This window comes from Terrapene carolina, unplaced genomic scaffold (genome assembly GCF_002925995.2).
Source record: "Terrapene carolina triunguis isolate 2854851 unplaced genomic scaffold, T_m_triunguis-2.0 Scaffold85, whole genome shotgun sequence".
In the NCBI taxonomy this organism is placed as follows: Eukaryota; Metazoa; Chordata; order Testudines; family Emydidae; genus Terrapene; species Terrapene triunguis.
In genome coordinates, this window is record NW_020664436.1 from 33,741,522 (window position 1) to 33,763,212 (window position 21,691).

The window sequence follows — 21,691 nt, forward strand, 5'->3', positions numbered from 1 at the left end:
GTCTATGTGGCTGGGGGGCTATGCTCGGGGGGCTGTTTTTGATTCATTAATTTGATGCAGGATTTCCGTGCAAATTTATCATCTTGTATATGACAGGGAAAATCGTGCACGTAGCTCGGGCCTCAACGTCGTGAAATGGCTACAAATGCAATAAAAAACCAGCTATTCAAAAGTTTAACACACGGAGGGAAACGTCAAAGACGCCCCTCACCCGGGGCACCATTTGGTTTGTGGCTGGTCCCGAGCACCACGGAAACCCCGGCCAGGCCAGCGCCACTGAGCTGCCCTACAGGCAGGCCGGGAGCCCCCATCACCCGGCTCCAGCCGCCCTGCGCCACCGCGGAGGCCTGGGGCGCCAGGCTGGGGTTGGGCGGGTGCGACCCGAGCAGCGTGTGGGGCAGGCGGGCGCCCCTAGGCTGGGCAGCCCCGGGGCAGTCTCTTCCCGGGCTGGGCGGAGGCGGATCGCTGGGCCCGGTCCCGCACCAGTGCCAGCCCCGCCCCCGCGCTGGGCCTGGGCGGGGAAAGGCCGGGCCGGGGCGGGGCGGCGGCGCAGGCGCCTTGTTCGCAACCTCGGGACAGCGAGCGGCCTCCTGCTGCAGTCAGTACGGGCCGGACCCGCCACCGCCAGCACCGCCGCCATGCTGTGCCGCCTGGCTTCCCGGGGCAGGTGAGGGCCCGCCCGGCGCGGGGGTCCGAGGGCGCACGGCCAAGAGCACGGAGGGAGCCGGGGGGGCCGCAGGTGTCTCAATGTCAGTCTGACCCGCCCTCGGGGGCCGTCCAGAGGTCGGGTTATTAATCGAGTGTGTTAGCCCCGCTCTGCCCCTCCCCCACCTGCTCCTTACCCCATTACTCTGCTCCCCATTATCCCCCCGCTCTGCCCCTCCCCCACCTGCTCCTTACCCCATTACTCTGCTTCCCCCACCCCATTATCCCCCCGCTCTGCCCCTCCCCTACCTGCTCCTTACCCCGTCACTCTGCTCCCCCCACCCCATTATCCCCCTGCTCTGCCCCTCCCCCGCCTGCTTCTTACCCCGTTACCCTGCTCCCCCCTTGTCCCCCCGCTCTGCCCCCTCTCCCATCTGCTCCTTACCCTTTTACTCTGCTCCACCTACCCCATTATTCCCCTACTCTGCCCCCGGTACCCCAGCTGCCCCCTTACTTCATTACTCCCACTCTCTTTTCCGCCTTTCCCTATTACCTCCTAATCCCATCTGCTCCCTGCTCTGCTCCCCCCCCCCCATTCCCCCCCCCCCCCCCCCCCCCCCCCCCCATATCTTAGCTGCCCTCCACTCTTCTCTTCTTACCCCATATCCCCCCGCCGTGGCACGGGACCAGACTAGTGGGCGGCCAGAGGTTTGTTCATACAGTTATTTCCAGGCCCACTTCACTTCTCTTCCCAGCATGGTGGGAAGTTCCCTGGCCTGGGGCCTTTGCCCCTCAGCTCAGATACCCTGGCTGGCAAGGCACAGGGGAAGGGTTCGGTTTTGTTTTCTGGCTGTGGTTAGATTGTAATTTTTAATTCTCAGCAGCTTCATCCTGCTCTGGGGCTGCAAATGCTTCTACAGCTGTGTAGGCTTCTTGAACTAAATGGGGCTACTTATTTGAGTAAATCTAAGCAAATGCTTAGGTGTTCAGAGACTTGAGCCCTTCATACTGCAAAGCCCCCAGGAACAGCTCTTGTATCCTTTGTGTGAACTGTTTAGCATCAGAGAGCAAGGGTGGGTGAGATGATAGCTTTTATTGAACCAACTTCTGTTGGTGAAACAAGCTTTCGAACTTACCTAGAGCTCTTCTTCAGGTCCTCAAAAGCTTGTCTCTCTCACCCACAGAAGTTGGTCCAATACAGTACAAGATATTACCTCACCCACCTTGTGTCTCTAATGTCCTGGAACCAACATGACTACAACAACACTGTTTAGCATAAGGGAGCTGGATGTTGCCAACTCATAATTTTATCACTATTTGTGTTGTAGCTGGTGTTTTTCCTGAAGCCTTAGCTGTTGGAACCAAGAGATTGCACAAGAATCTTGGCTTTTGTTAAAAAGAGAGAGGTTTCTAGCTTCCATAGTTGCAGTGAAAAGGTTGCTTGGGGCTGCCAATACTGTTAATAACTTCTTTGTACGTCTGGACCTTAATTACATAGAGAAGAATTCTACCAATGTTACTCACATTGAGAAGTACCTTATGCCACAAGTAATCACAATGAAAGTAATGGGACAACTTGAGAAGTGTGTCAGATTAGGGCAACTGTACCCCTGTTCCCCTCTGTGGGCCAGCAAGGCCACCCACGCTCAGGCATTCAGCTGCCTAGCTGTTACCTCACTAGGGTGGAAATCTACTCTCCCTTCTGACTGGGGTATTTCCAGGCTGAGCAGTTCCCTGCCTTCATTGTGTCAAGTATCAGGGGGTAGCCGTGTTAGTCTGTATCTACAAAACCAACAAGGAGTCTGGTGGCACCTTAAAGACTAACAGATTTATTTGGGCATAAGCTTTCGTGGGTAAAGAAGTGAGGTTTTTACCCACGAAAGCTTATGCTCAAATAAATCTGTTAGTCTTTAAGGTGCCACCAGACTCCTTGTTGCCTTCATTGTGTTACTCCTAGCAAAGGCAGTTTATCTAAACAGCCCTGCTTAGTTTCTCTTCAATGACATAACAGTGCAGTTGCTACGGTGTTAAGTTACCACACAGTTCTTCCTATGCAGGCCTATTTTTATTCTTGGGGTAAAAGCATGACAGAGAAAACACATTAAAAACAATAAAAGAACCAAGTTATCTGCTAGCCAGTTTACCGGAGATTTCCCCCCCAGTTTTGGTCAGTGAGTCCTTCAGACTCCCAAGGAGGTCTCTTTTGTAGTCACAAATTCATGGCAATTTCAGCTCTGAACTAGCACACTCATGAACAGTGGAGTTCATCTTCCATGCAGTTTGGGGAACAGGTAAATAGTAGACACTGGGACTCTTTTCCCAGGGCATAGCTTCAGAAGGATGGATTTAAGGTGGATAATTTGTATTCCTTTTACCCTCAGGTATTTCCTAGGAAATCCACTTTACATGCATTGTCCCCAAATGTCCTTTGAAGTTCCTAACATTTCCCCCAAGTTTTACCTTAGTCTCCTAGAAAAGTTACAAACAATACTACAACAACACATAAACAATTACAGATTTTTAATACATTGGACCCCACAAGTATTAAATCTAATTCATAAAAGTTTAACTCCATTCAGTGAAGTTAATCTTAACTCCATAAGGTTTGTCCAAGATATTATCAGTCTGTCACATAAGAGACTAATCAGCATAAAAGTGGCAGGATCTGGGACATGAGACCATTGTGTAACTGTATTTGCTTTTTTAAAAATAATTTAATATTGAATGCTCAATAAGATGAGTGTATTTTTTTTTTTTTTCTTTTTTTCAGGAGTCGCACTCAGCTGATTGCAGCTTTGGGATGTTCAGCCTCCAGGCAAAAACACACTCTTCCTGACTTACCTTATGACTATGGTGCCCTGCAACCCCACATCACTGCAGAAATCATGCAGCTACACCACAGCAAACATCATGCTACTTATGTGAATAATCTGAATATTGCAGAGGAGAAATATAAAGAGGCATTGGCAAAAGGTATGTGTGGGCGCTGTTAACAGAAGGGAAGAAAGCTACTACAATCTTATCTTGTAGTTACTGCACGTGACTGGTAGTCAGGAGATATGGGTCTTATTCCTAGCTTTGCTACAGTCTTACTGTCATGACCTTAGAAAAATCACTTAACTAAGACACTTAACTGAGATACCTATAAAAGGGTGATACTAGAGTATCCGCCTTCCTCTCAGGCGTGTTAGACTTAACTTATTAGTGGGCTCAAACTTAAGGTTTTCCAAAAAACTCTATAGAAGTGCATAATATTAATAATACTTTAGATACATAGCAATATTACACATTTTTTGCTTGCCAAAGTAAACATATTTAAAAAGTTCTGCATTGGTTTCCTGTAATGTCAGTGCTGCATGTCTATTTCAGAAAGTTGGCAGCAATAATCTCATATACTCTTAGCACTGTTTTCAAATATGTTTCAGTTTAATCGTATTGAGAAGTTCATCTTGCATCTTGTTCTGTCAGAGTACTGGACTGGTAAAAATGAGTGAACCTCCCTTTAGCCAGGCAGATCAATTTTTGTTGGTGCTGGTGATATGTTTCTAAAGAACACCTGATTTGTAAGATGTGTTCTGTCTAGAGAGTCACCTCTGCTCCTTTAGTTGGTTAACACTTTACAGGAATAGTTGGCAGCACTTTTACTGCTGTGCATAGAATTGGAGAAGTGCCAAGAAACTGGTGACGGACAACAGTGGGAAACCCACAGAGGATGCAGCCAGCTACTGCCCCATCTCTCTCAACCACCAGCAAGCTCATGGAACAGGTGCTGCTCCACCATCTGTCTGATATTATCAAAGACATCCTCCCAGCAGACCAGGCAGGATTTCACTGGAAGAGGAATTGCTGTGACCAAGTAGCTTCACTTGTTGGCCACATTGAGGCAGGATTCCATAGTAAGTTGAAGACAGGGATCACCCTTGTTGATCTGTCCTCGGCATACAACACTGTCTGGAAACAGGGCCTTCTCCTCAAATCTCCCGCATCATTCACTGCTGGTGAACAATCCATCTCTTGGCGGCAATGACTGGGGACTGCTGCTTTTAAGGTACACCTTAATAGCCAGATCAATAGACCAAGAACTCTTAACTCGGGCATCCCCCAGGACTCTGTCCTGGCCCCAATACTTTTTAATCTATATACCAGCGACGGAGTCAAGGAAATTATGTATGCGGATGACATTCCCCTAGCTGTTCAGCATACAAGCTTAACCTGAGATCTTAGCAGAATAGCTGATTATTTCCAATGCTGGAAACTTAGGCCTAACCCAAAAAAACCCATGGTAACTGCTTTCCATCTGAATAATAAAATGGCTAATACTAAACTTGATGTGCAGGTCTGCGGTGAGAGCGTCAGACACGAGGTTAATCCAAAGTATTTTAGCATTACACTGGACCAGAGATTGACCTTTCAACAACACCTCAAGAACACCTGCGATAAAGTTAGGTCTCATGTTGCGCTTATCAGAAAATTGACTGGAACATCATGGGGCTTCAGTCCACGAAATTTACGAACCACAATAATTGCCTTGGTATATTCTGCAGCTGAATATTGTGCGCCAGTGTGGTCTCACAGCAGTCGCACTAAACTCTTTGACACTCAACTCAGTAATGGTACACGCATAATGTCAGAGATGCTCAAATCGACTCCAGTTGACTAGCTCCCGGTCCTATTGCACATCTAGCCTCCACAGATTAGAAGAGCTGTTCAGACATCTCGCTTTCTTAACCATGTCAATGCAATCACGACAATCCTGCTGCACCATGACCTGCAGAATTTGCCAAAGATTAAAATCCCACAACCCTCTATGGAACTGTACCAAGACCCTTACATCCAACTTCGATGCTGAGGCTCAATGGAGAGTCACATGGAGCATTTTGACCGCTCAAAACAAACAGCTTGTTGTTGATTCTGTTGAGGAACCACTGGATTTTGTTTTATGTTGGAAAGACTGGTGCAGATTGAATCACATCAGGACATCTTATGGGAGATGTGGACAAACCTCCTTTAAATGGAAAATGAGGCAAACACCTGTATGCAACTGTGGTCACCAGGCACAAATGATGGAGCACCTCATCTCTGAGTGTCTTCATCTTTTTTTTTTTTGGCCAGGAACCTGAAGGTCATTCACCAGCTCACTGCTGCAGCAGCGTGCTGGCTGTCAAACTTAGATACAAATTTGTAGTCATTACCTACCCAACCCATACGAAAGAAGACAACTTTACCCACTACTGTACAGTATCATTTGATGGTCATGTATCAGCATGTGCAATTCATTTCCAAAAATAACTAGGTGATTTAGATGCACTTTAAGGGTCAGTGGGATTTATGCACATAAATCAGGGTATTTCTGAAAATCGCTTGGTACTTAACTAACTAGGTCATTCATTTCAAATCCATTTTCCTCAAATGCCATGTTGTCTATAGTAGAAGCGTGAATTTAGTTCCCTCTTTTATCTGGATTAGACAATGCGTTTTCCCTTCAGTAGTGGTCAGAGGAAAGCTTTGTTGCAAAGAAGAATTAGAGAAAATAGGATTAAGGAGGGAAAAGAACCAGACATACTGCTTATTGCACAAAAGCATAGTAATTAAAGAAATGCAGGATTGTTGTCTCCATTGGTGGCTCCCAGATAAGCAGATACCCGTCTGCAGCATTGTAAACTGTTCCTGATATGGTGTATTAATGGTACAGACCAAGTATTGTACTTAGATACGTACACACAGCTTCCACTGACTTCACTTTGAATTGCATGTGTGTATCAGAAGACAGGGTTTATCCCTTTTTAAAAAGTCTTTCAGATGTATTCTGTACACCCTGAATGTTCACTACTGTGTAGTGTTGTTTTTTGTTAACATACAGCAGTGTTAGTAAATAGTTGCTTGTACAGCTTTAAATGCCAATAAACTCAATACTTCCAGTAGCATGAATTTTGTCCTTCAGAGTTCAGTTTTGTAAACATTGCTAGGAAAGAGCAAAGTCTCCGTTTTTGTCATCTAGTTTAAAAATAACCCCCCAACAACATAAGCAATATGTGAAAGCATGCCTTTCTGAGAATGAAAACTTAAATTAGAATGAAACTTCCTCATATTTAAAGAAAAATGTCTTAGTAATGCATTTCAATATTGGACCACATACTGTAGTATTTTTAAAGCAGTGTTAATCTGTAGGTGTGTGCTATCTTACTCTGTTAATTAGTATTTTAAGTATAGCTCATGTAATGTATGTATGTTTGTTTATTTAGAGAACATTGCTTTTCAGAGTTTTGTATTCATTTGAAAAATATTAAATTAACAAGGTACCCAAAGAGATTTACGGCCCAGTTCAGGAAAGTGGTTAAATGCGTGCTGCTTGCTTTCCTGAGCTGGGTCCTTACTACAGAAAATAAGAATACTTTTACTTCAATAAGTTTAATTTTTTTTCCAATTTAGACCTTGATTCTATAACTGGCCCCTCACAATTTCAGGGATTTGCCAGTTGCGGGATCAGATCCTTGGACAACTAATTCTTTAGGGTGTACACCATGTCTTCATATGCAGTTATACAATGTCTTCCAAATGGAGGTCTATGGTTATTAACTGCAGTTTTATAGTGACTTGCCTCTGGCTTATAGTACATTCATTTTTTGCTTCTCACACAGTAACATGTAGCACTGTTAGTGGGTTGCAAAATCAGCGTAACGATAGCCTATCAAGTGGCTGTTTGGGTTTTGATCTTGGTGTTCTAAACAGGGTTTTGAATGGCTAGGGTGAGGAAAATGTGGACTGAGAACTTCCAGTGCCCCTGTGTACAACTGTGGCTTTTCAGGCTTTGTCTTCACCAGGGGAAAAAAGGAGTGTTCTTACCTTAGATTAGTTAACATGTGATAACCAACATGAGGTAAAATTCTAGTGAAGACAAAGCAGTTTGTAGTTTTAACCTGGATTAGCAGGTTAAGGTAAACCTCAGGCTCCCCCACAGTCTTTATCTTGACCTGCTAACACCTGTGAAAACTATAAACTGTCTTGTCTACACTAGGATTTTATCTCATATTACCATCTGTTAGCTAACGTAAGGTAAGAATATACCTGGTTTTCCTACCTCTGTGTGTGTACGTACGCGCGTGCAGGCACGCACACAAAACACCATAGGCAAAGTGCCAATTACCTTCTCTTTCACTCACCTCTTCTCAATGCCATCCTAGGCATTTCTTGCAGTGCTTTAGTCCCATTGTTGGATAAAGTGTAGCAGGACTGGTCTGGCAACACCAGAGATCCCACCCTCTCAGATTAGCATCAAAAGGCAAAGGTAGTGTGTTCTCAACCTATAAGGTGAAAGGCACCCCTAACTGAGTAAGAAGAGAGGATCAGGAAGAAGGTTGAGGAAGTGGGCTTAAGAGGTGCTGGGAGTTATCCTTCCACCCTGACCTGTGCCATTTTCAAGCTGTGAGCTTCCATATTTCACTTGTGCTGGGCTGACCAATTTTCTTAGGAAAGCAGAAGTGTAAAGGGCTGTACAAATCCTCAGAGGTGCTGTCGATACTATTTGTAATAACTACTGTGTTTCAGTTTGATGATGATGATTTCCTAGCTTATATAAATAGGAGCAGAAATACTGAACAAAGTGCCCGGTCTAGATGGGTTGTTCTGACTATGACCCTGATTGAAAATACATTGACAACATATTAGCCTAAAATCCTTTTAATGCCTCTGTCTTTCTTTTTATGTAAAGAAAAAAAATATTTAAAAATAACAAATTTCTATACAGCTATAAAATAACACAAAAGAACCTGTAGAAAATCTGTGTTTTTAACTTTTACATCTTAAGTAAATTTGCTATTTTTATCAGACTAGTAACTGTTATATTAATGTGCATTGACTGTCTTCTGCAAAGAAATGAAACACACTGCATATCTTATAGTATGCTTTGGTGTTAGTTATTCAATTAAGAGGATTTAACAAAAGACTGCACTCTTGATTTAATCAGAACAGTTGTGATTCACAGTGTGGTGTTCGTTAACAATTGAATCAGAGATTCTTCTTAGTTTTTTGCATACAGGTTTCCAAAAAAGATCATGTACTAAATGTACTGTAGTCTGTATAGTTCAAGCTAAATCAGCTGGAAAAATACAAAGTGAAGAATATCCTGCATATCCCTCCCCAATTGGGTCCCAGACAGGATTAATCCAGAAAAGCTCCAGACCCTGCCAAGCAGCCCCAGACGGGACAACGTTATGTCCCATCGTCCCACCAATGGTGGTGGCAGTGTTACCTGCCACCACATGGGAGTCAGCCACTCAACGCTGGATCCTCCTAAATGCCACCTTGGAAACTTTAGACATTTACCTGCCCCTGACACACTTTAAAGTCCCAGCCTTCCTTCTCAATTGTACCAGGGGGGCCATCCTCCAACTCGCTTTCCTCAGGCATACGGTGTCCTTGTCCTCCCCCTTTCCCCCGGACATAGTGGGCTCCTTGTGCAGGGGGCCATGAGAAACGAGCGGTTGGAACGATTGAAAATGGCCATGGAACTGGTCATAAGTGCGGTCCAAGGCAGGTGGTGTGGGAGGAGCTGTGTAGCCCCCACAGGCGGCCTGCTAATTGTTTTTTTCCTGTAGCAGTTTAGGATCTGGAACGGGGAGGCACGGCATGGCTGTGGTTGGCCCAGAGCACCTCCAGGTAGTTGAAAGCAGCTCTCAAATCCCCCCTCATTCTTCTCTTCTGCAGACTAAACAATCCCAGTTCCCTCAGCCTCTCCTCATAAGTCATGTGCTCCCGCCGCCTAATAATTTTCATTGCCCTGCGCTGGACTCTTTCCAATTTTTCCATATCCTTCTTGTAGTATGGGGCCCTAAACTGGACACAGTACTCCAGATGAGGCCTCACCACTGCCGACTAGAGGGGAATGATCATGTCCCTCGATCTGTTGGCAATGCCCCTTCTTATACAGCACAAAATGCTGTTAACCTTCTTGGCAACAAGGGCACACTGTCGACTCATATCCAGCTTCTCATCCTCTGTAACCCCTAGGTCTTTTCTGCAGAACTGCTGACTACCGTTCGGTCCCTAGTCTGTAGCAGTGCATGGGATTCTTCCGTCCTAAGTGCAGGACTCTGCACTTGTCTTTGCTGAACCTCATCAGATTTCTTTTGGCCCAATCCTCTAATTTGTCTAGGTCCCTCTGTATTCTATCCCTACCCTCCAGTGTATGTACCACTCCTCACAATTTAGTGTCATCTGCAAACTTGCTCAGGGTGCAGTCCATGCCATCCCCCAGATCATTAATGAAGATATTGAACAAAACCGGCCCCAGGACCGACCCTTGGGGCATTCCGCTTGATACTGGTTGCCAACTAGGCATGGAGCCATTGATCACTATCCATTTAGCCCGACGATCTAGACAGCTTTCTGTCCATCTTATAGTCCATTCATCCTACCTATACTTCTTTAACTTGCCGGCAAGAATACTGTGGGAGACCGTATCAAAAGCTTTGCTAAAGTCAAGAAATAACACATCCACTGCTTTTCCCATCATCCACAGAGCCAGTTATCTCGTCATAGAAGACAATGCGGTTAGTCAGGCATGACTTGCCCTTGGTGAATCATGCTGACTGTTCCTGATCACTTTCCTCTCCTCTAAGTGCTTCAGAATTGATTTCTTGAGGACCTGCTCCATAATTTTTCTAGGGACTGAGGTGAGTCTGACTGGCCTGTAGGTCCCTGCATCCTCCTCCTTCCCTTTTTTAAAGCTGGGCACTACATTAGCCTTTTTCCAGTCATCCAGAACCTTTCTGGATCGCCATGAGTTTTCAAAGCTAATGCAATCACATCCGCCAACTCCTTTGGCACCTCGGATGCAGTGCATCCGGCCCCATGAACTTGTGCTCATCCAGCTTTTCTAAATAGTCCTGAACCACTTCTTTCTCCACAGAGGGCTGGTCACCTCCTCCCCGTGCTGTGCTGCCCAGTGCAGTAGTCTGGGAGCTGACCTTGTTCGTGAAGACAGAGGCAAAAAAAGCATTGAGTACATTAGCTTTTTCCACATCCTCTGTCACTAGGTTGCCTCCCCCATTCAGTAAGGGGCCACCCTTTCCTTGACTTTCTTCTTGTTGCTAGCATGTGGAGAAAGTGGATAAGGAAAAGTTATTTACTTATTCCCGTAATACAAGAACTAGGGGTCACCAAATGAAATTAATAGGCAGAAGGTTTAAAACAAATACAAGGAAGTTCTTCTTCACGCAGCACACAGTCAACTTGTGGAACTCTTTACCTGAGGAGGTTGTGAAGGCTAGGACTATAACAGCGTTTAAAAGAGAACTGGATAAATTCATGGTGGTTAAGTCCATTAATGGCTATTAGCCAGGATGGGTAAGGAATGGTGTCCCTAGCCTCTGTTTGTCAGAGGATGGAGATGGGTGGCAGGAGAGAGATCACTTGATCATTGCTTATTGGTCCACTCCCTCTGGGGCACCTGGCATTGGCCACTGTCGGCAGACAGGATACTGGGCTAGATGGACCTTTGGTCTGACCCAGTACGGCCGTTCTTATGTTCTTATACCTGAAGAAACCCTTCTTGTTACTCTTAACATCTCTTGCTAGCTGCAACTCCAAGTGTGATTTGACCTTCCTGATTTCACTCCTGCATGCCTGAGCAATATTTTTATACTCCTCCCTGGTCATTTGTCCAAGCTTCCACTTCTTATAAGCTTCCTTTTTGTGTTTAAGATCAGCACGGATTTCACTGTTAAGCCAAGCTGGACGCCTGCCATATTTACTATTCTTTCTACGTATCGGGATGGTTTGTTCCTGCAACCTCAATAAGGTTTCTTTAAAATACAGCCAGCTCTTCTGGACTCCTTTCCCCCTCATGTTATTCTCCCAGGGGATCCTGCCCATCAGTTCCCTGAGGGAGTCAAACTCTGCTTTTCTGAAGTCCAGGGTCCGTATTCTGCTGCTCTCCTTTCTTCCTTGTGTCAGGATCCTGAACTCTCCTATCTTGAGGTCACTGCCTCCCAGGTGCCCATCCACTTTTGCTTCCCCTACTAATTCTTCCCTGTTTGTGAGCAGCAGGTCAAGAAGAGCTCTGCCCCTAGTGGGTTCCTCCAGCATTTGCAACAGGAAATTGTCCCCTACACTTTCCAAAAATTTCCTGGATTGTCTGTGCACCACTGTATTGCTCTCCCAGTAGATATCTGGGTGATTGAAGTCTCCCATGAGAATCAGGGTCTGTGATCTAGTAACGTCTGTTAGTTGCCTGAAGAAAGCCTCGTCCACCTCATCCCCCTGGTCTGATGGTCTATAGCAGACTCCCACCACGACATCACCCTTGTTGCTCACACTTCTAAACTTAATCCAGAGACTCTTGGGTTTTTCTGCACTTTCATTACAGAGCTCTGAGCAGTCATACTGCTCTCTTACGTACAATGCAACTCCCCCACCTTTTCTGCCCTGCCTGTCCTTCCTGAACAGTTTATATCCATCCATGAGAGTACTCCTGTCATGTGAGTTATCCCACCAAGTCTCTGTTGTTCCAATCACATCATAATTCCTTGACTGTGCCAGGACTTCGAGTTCTCCCTGCTTGTTTCCCAGGCTTCTTGCATTTGTGTATAGGCACTTAAGATAACTTGCTGATTGTCCTGCTTTCTCAGTCTGAGGCAGGAATCCTCCCCTCTTGCACTCTCCTGCTCGTGCTTCCTCCCGGCATCCCATTTACCTCAGGGCTTTGGTCTCCTTCCCCCGGTGAACCTAGTTTTAAAGCCCTACTCACTAAGTTAGTCAGCCTACTTGTGAAGACGCTCTTGCCTCTCTTCGTTAGGTGTAGCCCGTCTCTGCCTAGCACTCCTCCTTCTTGGAACACCATCCCATGGTCAAAGAATCCAAAGCTTTCTCTCCGACTCCACCTGCGTAGCCATTCATTGACTTTCACGATTCGACGGTCTCTACCTGGGCCTTTTCCTTCCACAGGGAGGATGGAAGAGAACACCACTTGCTCCTCAAACTCCTTTATCCTTCTTCCCAGAGCCACGTAGTCTGCAGTGATCCGCTCAAGGTCAATCTTGGCAGTATCATTGGTGCCCACGTAGAGAAGCAAGAAGGAGTAGCGATCTGAGGGCTTGATGAGTCTCTCCATCACATCGTGAATCCTAGCTCCTGGCAAGCAGCACACTTCTTCTCGGTTTTCCTGGTCGGGACAGCAGATAGATGACTCAATCTCCCTGAGGAGGGAATCCCCGACCACCACCACCCACCTCCTTCTCTTGGGTGCGGTAGTCGTGGAACCCCCATCCCTAGGACAATGCATCTCATGCCTTCCAATTGGTGGAGTCTCCTTCTGCTCCCTTCCCTCAGATGTATCATCTAGTCCACTCTCCGCATTAGTACCTGTGGAGAGAACATGAAAATGATTGCTCACCTGTATCTGCATTGCTCCTCTTTCTTCTTCATCCCCTTCCCTTGCACTATCCCATCCCCCTTCCTTTCCCACTTCCTCTTCCCCCTCAGCACACATAGGAGGGGAGAACGACTGGCCCTGAGACCCAGGAGGTGATGTCCAGCTGCAGAGTCAGCAAGCTGGGGCAGCATCCTCCCTCACCCGGGCAGCTCTGCACTCGCAGAAACTGGGGAGGGATGGGGCAGTGGCACCTTGCCTCTTGTTTGTTTGAGGGGGGCAATGTACTCCCAACACTCAAACTACACCCCTGGGTGTCCCCGTCCCCATCCCCTTATGTGGTGATTTACCTCTCCACCAGCTGCTCCAGGCACCAGAAATGACATGCACGTGCCGCTGGGGAGGGGTGCATGACCGCTCTTGAGGCTTCCCTGTCATTTTCTGTGGGGAAGCAAAGAAATCTGCATGGGGTATGAATTCAGAAAACCCTTGTGAATTCAGTACATTTTACAACCTAAAGCATTTGTATTTTACCTCCTTCTGCTCATCTTGCCAAATGGTAGAACACCAATAAACACCTGTGCAGGAATGTACATGGTCTTTTGATGCAGAGTTGATAATTGCAAAGAGTTGCCAGACAATGACATATTATGTGTCAAGATGTCAGAGAGCTATATTAAAACAGTTTTGTGTAGAACATGACTTACAGTGGTGAGCACAAATGCCACAAACTTACTTTTTCACAAATTTTAATAACCTGTTACAGCACTATATTATTGTTAAGCTTTTATCTTGGTACAAACAGGGCTTACTTTATTCTTCACTGTGGCAACACTTTCTTCCACTTAATTCTGTTGATCTTATGTGTCTTCAGGTGATGTTACAGCTCAGGTGTCTCTTCAGCCTGCACTAAAGTTCAATGGTGGGGGTCACATCAACCACACCATCTTCTGGACAAACCTTTCTCCTAATGGGGGAGGAGAGCCTCAAGGTTAGTACTCATTCTTGATGGCTTACTGATATGTCAACATTAACAAATAGAATTAATTGTGACAAACTGTGGCCTGTAAAGAAATCTCTTGTATTTAGTTTGTCACTTAAAAGCTAAAAGACTTTGAAAAATTAAGATCCTTCAAAATCATCAGTCTTCTAGTATGTCTGCTCAGCACCTAACGTAATGGGGCCCTGATCCTGATCGAGACCTTTAGAGGCTCTTGTAATACAAATAATTAATATTCTAATTTTTTGCATACACTCTAAAATAGAGCTTTACTGAGCATGAGACTAGATTTTTTTTTTAAAGACAGACTTGGTTACATAGGTAGCTATATATTTGTTCACAGTATAAAAGCTGCCATTATTATGATGTTGCCATTGTAAGATTCATTAACCTTTTATTTTATTGATTGACTATGGAGTAATAAATTAGCCACCCGAAACTGTGATAATGCAATAAGTCTCCAAGACCTAGATTAGTGTTGAATGCACTGCAATCCAGAGAAAGAAAAAACTCACCGGTAACAAAAATCAACCATTCCAGGAGTTGGATCGGGCTGTCATTGACCTGACTCATTAGCTTTAAGGCTTTAAAAGACCTCATGGAAGACGTGTAGTTTTAAGGAAGTAAAGTGTAGAGGTGTGATGGACCAGTGGTTCTTGACCTTTCCAGACTACTGTACCTCTTTTGGGAGTCTGAAGCCCGATCCCTGCTGCCCTGGGCTGAAGCATGTAACTTAGCTTTGCAGGGCCCCCTGTGGTGTGGGGCCCCAGGTAGTTGCCCTGCTTGCCACCCCCCCAATGCCGGCCCTGGACTTGTAACCCCCTAAACCCATCCTGCGACTCCCAGGATAAGAAACACTTCTCTAGATGAGTTGACATACCCCCTGGAAGACCTCTACGTACCCCTAGAGGTACACATACCCTGGTTGAGAATCACTGTGCTATAGACCATGACAGGGAGGCAGTTAAAGATATTGGGGACCATGTAGAAAAGAACTGGAGAAGGACATGAAGGAGGCTTTAGACGAAGGTGATTCTCCCCCAGCCCTCCAAAAAAATTAACAATTTTGTTTTTATGTAAAATCAGAAATTGTTTTGAGTGGAGGTGTCAGTTCTTTCAATCTCTGGGATTCAGGATAGTACATAACTACTTCATTTTTGCTCTGGTAGAACCTAGGCATTTGTTGTTGCTATGAAGTAGTTAACATGCTTTGAAGAGTCATTGTTAAGGTTAAGATTCTATCACGGGTATTTTTAGTAAAAGTCAGGGACAGGTCACCGGCAATAAACAAAAATTCATGGAAGCCTGTGACCTGTCCCTGACTTTTACTAAAAATACCCTGGGAGGGGAACTAACAGTCAGAGTGCTGCTGGGAGCTGACCTCTGGCAGTTGCTCTAGCCCCGCCACTGCTTCTGTGGCAGAGGCTGACTGCTTCTGCCCCAGCCCCAATCCTGGCTGCTGCTTCAGCTCTGGTGGCCCTGGGGCTGACAGCTGCATCAACCCTGCCACTGCAGAAGAAGTTATGGAGGTCCTGGAAAGTCATGGAATCTGCAACCTCCATGACAGAATCATCTCATTAGCCATTATTTATAAGGTTGTAGTTTATCATGATTCCTCTACGCAAAAGAATTAATTAATGGACACAAATCTGACATCAGGAATCATAATACTCAAAAACCAGTGGGAGAACACTTTAACCTGTCTGCCCATTCTATGACAGACCTGCGGGTGGCTATCTTAAAACAGAAAAACTTCAAAAACAGACTCCAACGAGAGACTGCTGAGCTGGAATTGATATGCAAACTAGACACAATCAACTCAGGGTTAAATAGGGATTGGGAATGGCTGAGCCATTACAAACATTGAATCTATCTCCCCTTGTAAGTATTCTCACACTTGCTTCTTATCAAACTGTCTGTACTTGGCTATCTTGATTATCACTTCAAAAGTTTTTTTTCTCTTACTTAATTGGCCTCTCAGAGTTGGTAAGACAACTCCCACCTATTCATGCTCTCTGTATGTATGTGTGTGTGTGTGTGTGTGTATATATATATATATATATCTCCTCTATATATGTTTCACTCTATATGCATCCGAAGAAGTGGGTTGTAGCCCACGAAAGCTTATGCTCTAATAAATTTGTTAGTCTCTAAGGTGCCACAAGTACTCCTGTTCTTTTTGAGGTCTATCAATGACTGTTATCCAGGATAGTCAGGGACACAATTCCATCCTTTGGGTGTCCCTAAACCTCTGACTGCTGGAAGCTGGAACTGGACAACAGGGGATTGATCACTCAGTAAATTGCCCTGTTCTGTTCATTCCTTCCAAAGCATCTGATATCGACCAGTGTCAGAAGACAGGGTACTGGGCTTGATGGACCGTTGGTCTGACCCAGTATGGCTGTTCTTATGTTAGTTACAGAGGGTTATAATACAACTGCTCAAATATTACCTTACAATATGGGATACAGATGTTAGTGATATTAATGCATGCTGCAGCTCACAAACATTCAGTAAAATCTAAACACATTCTTATAATTCTAATGCCTAATTTAACAATACCATGGGTAAGCCAGCCTGATCCAGCTATATATTTGTCAGTATTCAATTGAGGCGTGGGGACCTTGGCATGAGCTGGCACCTGGTCATCAGTGAGTGTCAGAGGTGCAATCTGTGGGAAAGTTTATAAGTATACTTGTCTCGCATACTTTCAAGTCAAACTATCTAGCACTCTTCAAATAACACTCCCTCCCCCCCCGCCCATTCATCCTGCTGCCTGTCTGTCTGACAAACACATAAGCTCCTTAGCATTATAAATACTGGATAAGAACATGGTAGTACCTTTACATTGATTATTGCACTTTGAGATATTTTTTCCTTACTGCAGTTTAAAAGGAAAGCAGAATCTGTATAAAATACTAATGCATAAGATCTATTAAGAATTACTTCTTTTTCCTTTCTCAGAAAAAATGAGGAGGGGGAAGCCAACTGCCTCTGCCTCTCTCTGACTTCAAAAATAAATCTTGATATCAGCTGGAAAATAGTGTAAAGTGTGGGGTGTGTGTGTTTTTGTCTGTTTTAATATAAATTTAAGGGGAACTGATGGAAGCCATCAAGCGTGACTTTGGCTCCTTTGGAAACTTCAAGGAGAAGCTGACGGCAGTATCGGTTGGTGTTCAAGGCTCAGGATGGGGGTGGCTTGGTTTTAACCCGGACCAAGGCTGCCTGCAGGTCACTACTTGTTACAATCAAGACCCTCTGCAAGGAACAACAGGTTAGTTTTGTTTTTAAATGATCTTTGAAAGAAAACCCAAACTGTTATGTATGTTTATGAGGAAAGTAGCTGCAGTGGCAGCTTGAAAGGGCTATTTAATACATCCATCTTCTTCTTTCTAAGTAAATATGGCTAGAGAGAGACTGCATGTGACTGTATCTTTATTAAAAATGATGAAAAGTAGTAATATCCTTTTTAAACCTAACACTTGTGAAGAACAGCTTATAAATTTTGGAGAATGTATGGGGGAGGAGGTTTAAAATCTTAGCTTCGGTGGACAGGGAGAGGAGGAAGATGGATGAAGGATGTATTTTCAGCTGTACAGGGACTTCAGCTTTCATGGATGATGGGAGGGTTGCTCATATGGTTTCTTCTTTGGAGAGAGTAATTTAAAGAGGCATCAACTTAAAAATTGCCTTCATTTGAAAACTTTTTGCCTCTCTTTGCAAACAACACTTAATATCACCTAGAAGTGGAAGATTAAACTGGTTTGTGTTTTTGTGTGTGTGTGCGTGACAGCACTTTGTGTATAATTAATTTTCCCCTGAGTGTAGGCTTTTCTCTCAACAGAGGGGAGAGAAACCTCTTCTCTTTTTACAATCACACCATTTTTATTTTTAAACATGCTGACATTGACAGGGCACACTGGGGCATATGTTAAAACCTGAAATGACACTTACCTTTCTTTGAATCACTACAACTAGGGGAGGTGTATGCTAACGACAGATACTGTATATACTCGTTCATTAGCCCATTCGTTTATAAGCCGACCTCCCCCCCCACCCCCCAAGATGGATAAGTAAAGATAGCAAAAACTGTGTGACCCTTTCATAAGCCGACCCTATATTTCAGGGGTTGGAAAACTTTGGCTCCCAGCCTGTCAGAGTAAGCCGTTGGCATGGAGCCCCTCAGCTCCCTGTGGCCACAGTTCGCTCGTGCCACTTCCCGCAACTCCCATTGGCTGGGAACGGCGAACCGTGGCCACAGGAAGCTGAGGGGCTCCATGCCTGCAGACGCTCCAGGTAAACAAAATGACAATGTATTAGATTTTCAATTCAGTGATTCCATAGAGCAGGGATCGGCAACCTTTGGCACGCGGCTTGCCAAGATAAGCACCCTGGCGGGTTGAGCCGGTTTGTTTACCTGCCGCATCCGCAGGTTCCGCCGATCTCGGCTCCCAGCGGGCACAGTTCGCCGCTCCAGGCTAATGGGGGTGGCGGGAAGTGGTGGCCAGCAAATCCTTCGGCCTGCGCCGCTTCCCGCAGCCCCCATTGGCCTGGAGTGACAAACTGCGGCCAATGGGAGCCGCAATCGGCCAAACCTACGGATGCGGCAGGTAAACAAACTGGCCCGGCCCGCTAGGGTGCTTACCCTGGCGAGCCATGTGCCAAAGGTTGCCGATCCCTGCCATAGAGTTTAAAATCATCGAATTTTGGTGTAGACCAGTTTATAAGCCGACCCCCGCTCTTTGATGCGTCACTTTTTTTTACCAAAAATATTCGGCTTATGAATGAGTATATATGGTATATTGTCAACCAGAGATGGCTCTTAAAGATTTCTCAGCCAGGGATAAGCCAACAGCAAAACGTTGGACCTGACCCCTTTTAAAAGATATCTGATTTGCCATGGGTGTGGGTTTTATTTGACTCTATGCTGTGATGGTAGCAGTTGAGCTAGTTGGATTCAGACTGCACTGCTGAGGGAAGATACCACAGTACATCTAACAAGGTGCATAATTTTTGATGGTTTCTCTTATTGTCCGTCTTTCCCTCCAACCCCAGTGCAAAAACTCTGCAAACTTCCTCCATGGCTCTAGAGAGAGAACAAACCACACATGACAGTTGTTAATCACATCAGTTAATGGACTTTTGGAAGGCACTCAGATACTGTGGAGTTGAGGGCCGTACAAGAACCTACCGTATGTAGAACAGAATACAGGGGATGAACTGAATCTCTGTGGATTAGCAGCTGCAAAGACTCTTTAGCTGGATTCAGTTGGAATTCCTTGTTGGGGTTTCCTAATCCTTAATCTCACAAAAACAAGGATATATGTAACTAAATAAGGTGTTTAATGAATGTATTTTGTGCCTTAAAACATATTAGAGTGGAATGTTACATAAGCACAGTTTCTAGAAGTATGATTATTGTTGCACCACAGCAGAGTATTTTGCAGTAACAGTGTTCCTTAAGGCAGTTTTTCCAGTTGAAAACTTTATTTTTAGAACTCAATCGTGCTCTCAAGATTGGGTGTTTTCATAGCTGTGTATCATAAAATCAGCTACTGCACTTCCTTTTTTTATGGGAAGCAGCTGTATAAGATCTAGCAACGTGCGCCTGTGTGTTGGAGGGTTCATTGTCATCTTTAAATGTTATGGAAATGAAGAATAAAATAGTTGGAAATATTCTGAAGTAGGGTTTTGAAGTTTTGAAATGTTTTATTCATCTGAAAATATTTTCATAGACTAACAAAGTTATTTTCTCTTTTCTAGGTCTTATTCCTCTGCTAGGCATTGATGTGTGGGAGCATGCTTATTATCTTCAGTATAAAAATGTTAGACCTGACTATCTAAAAGCTATCTGGAATGTGATCAGCTGGGAGAATGTATCTGCAAGATACACAGCTTGCAAAAAATAAAGTGGAGGTCTCACACAGACTATTACAAGAGCACCAGTTCTACTCTGAAATCATTTTTGTAGTAGTGTGTTTACTGGCTTGTTAATGAGTCGATCCACTGCTGAAAACACTTTAATGCATCCAATGAAAACATTTGCAATCAAGCCAAGTGTTGCTTGTCGAAATCTGTGAAAGGTATTTACCCATAGACTTAAAGCTTTAAACTCTTGTGCAACAAGTGGAAACAATTCTCTAATTCTTTGTAGGGATATAACTCTTTAACATTTCATTGTGGTTCTACTGAACTTTCCTGTAGTTGATAGCAGTAAACTTATGAATGTATCTAGTATTGTCCTTTACTACAGAAGGAAATACCAAGCTAATCTACATCACAGTGGCTTTGTGAGGAATAGTTACATATGAAGCACTATAAAAGTGCTAATTATTAATAAATAACATACCAATACATCTCACAATACTTGCACAGATTGTTAGGGAAACTTTGTTTCCAAGAGCATTTAATGATTTCAAAGGCAAAAGTGATACTCAAAATAACTATTACAAGTTAAATATGCAGTGCCAGGGAGCTTCCTTTAGAAAGTGATAGTAGCAAACATTTAAAAAAAAGAAAAAGGAAAAAAAAAAGACTGCATTGAATGGCGAGTAGTGGGACTCACTTGTGGTAAGGGGGTTTGTTATGCTCTTGAAGCTTCAGTGTGTGAGTTTTGGTCCCTTTATTTAGGAGCCAGTGAAGATAGAAGTATTTTCCCACAGCTGCGCTCTGTTCCATATGGAAATATAATTGACAGCAAGTGATAATGATCCGATTACTGAATGTTTTCTGATGCTTATTGATCTAACTTAATTCCTTGTTGCACTTAAGTATTCAAGTAGAAATGTATGTACCTTATTTCTTGCCATAAATAAAAATAAAAAAATTCAATAACTGAATCCATAGTAATACAACTTAATCATAGTGAGTCCAGATATGTTCCCCTTCAGCTGCAGCACAAAGGGACCACTAAGCTACCTACATACAACTGGCATCACAACAAACTTCCTTGGACCTCTGAGGATGCGTGATGCAAGGCCAAGTGGGCATGCTATGCTTTGTGTGCTCTGCATTTTTTTAATACAATAGATGGGGTAATTGGCTTTAAAATCAATTAAAGATGCAATGTTTGGCCTCTACTATCTTGGTAAAATAAGCTTTTTTTTTCAAGGTATCTTTCTGAAAATAGATATGCTCTAATAACTCATAGTTCAGATAGTAAATGTAGTTTAGCAAGAAAATGCAATACTGGGAGTCAGGATGGATTGATTTTAAATCAGCGATTTAAATCATGGTTTAAATTACGAAGTCAAAAGCCTTGATTTAAACAATTGATTTTAATCATCTTTTCCATTTGTACTTGTTGTTTTTCTAAAAAAAGGTGCATTCACATTGATATAACCACTGAAATGCTGACTTACAATAAAAAGCCTTTTCACTAGGTTTGGTACATCCTTTTGCCATTTAGGAGAGTATACTATAACTGTACATTAAGCAATTGTATAGCTTAATATTTTCAGATTCTTATTCATTGTACACTTTTAGTGCGTTAGAAAACAGTGAATAATGTATTGCTTATATACTACTATTGTGCCATATGTTTAAAAAATTGACCTCAAAAGAATGAATCGGGGGAGGGGAGAAACACACATTTTATAGAAAAGCAGTCTTTAACTCCCAAGTTTTTGATAGAGGTTCATGGATTCAGTTTATTTTGTAGTGAAATGGTTTAAGAGATT

The 21,691-nt window shown here is 44.0% G+C and overlaps 1 protein-coding gene across 1 annotated transcript; it reads left to right on the forward strand.

Moving 5' to 3' along the window:
* The first annotated feature begins 546 nt into the window (after positions 1–546).
* On the forward strand, positions 547–20,851 carry SOD2 (superoxide dismutase 2). The gene is made up of 5 exons (XM_024195818.3): positions 547–667; positions 3,416–3,618; positions 13,887–14,003; positions 17,107–17,286; positions 19,776–20,851. The coding sequence occupies exons 1-5, from the start codon at positions 639–641 to the stop codon at positions 19,919–19,921; spliced, it is 675 nt and encodes a 224-aa protein (XP_024051586.2). The 5' UTR covers positions 547–638; the 3' UTR covers positions 19,922–20,851.
* The last annotated feature ends 840 nt before the right edge of the window (positions 20,852–21,691 follow it).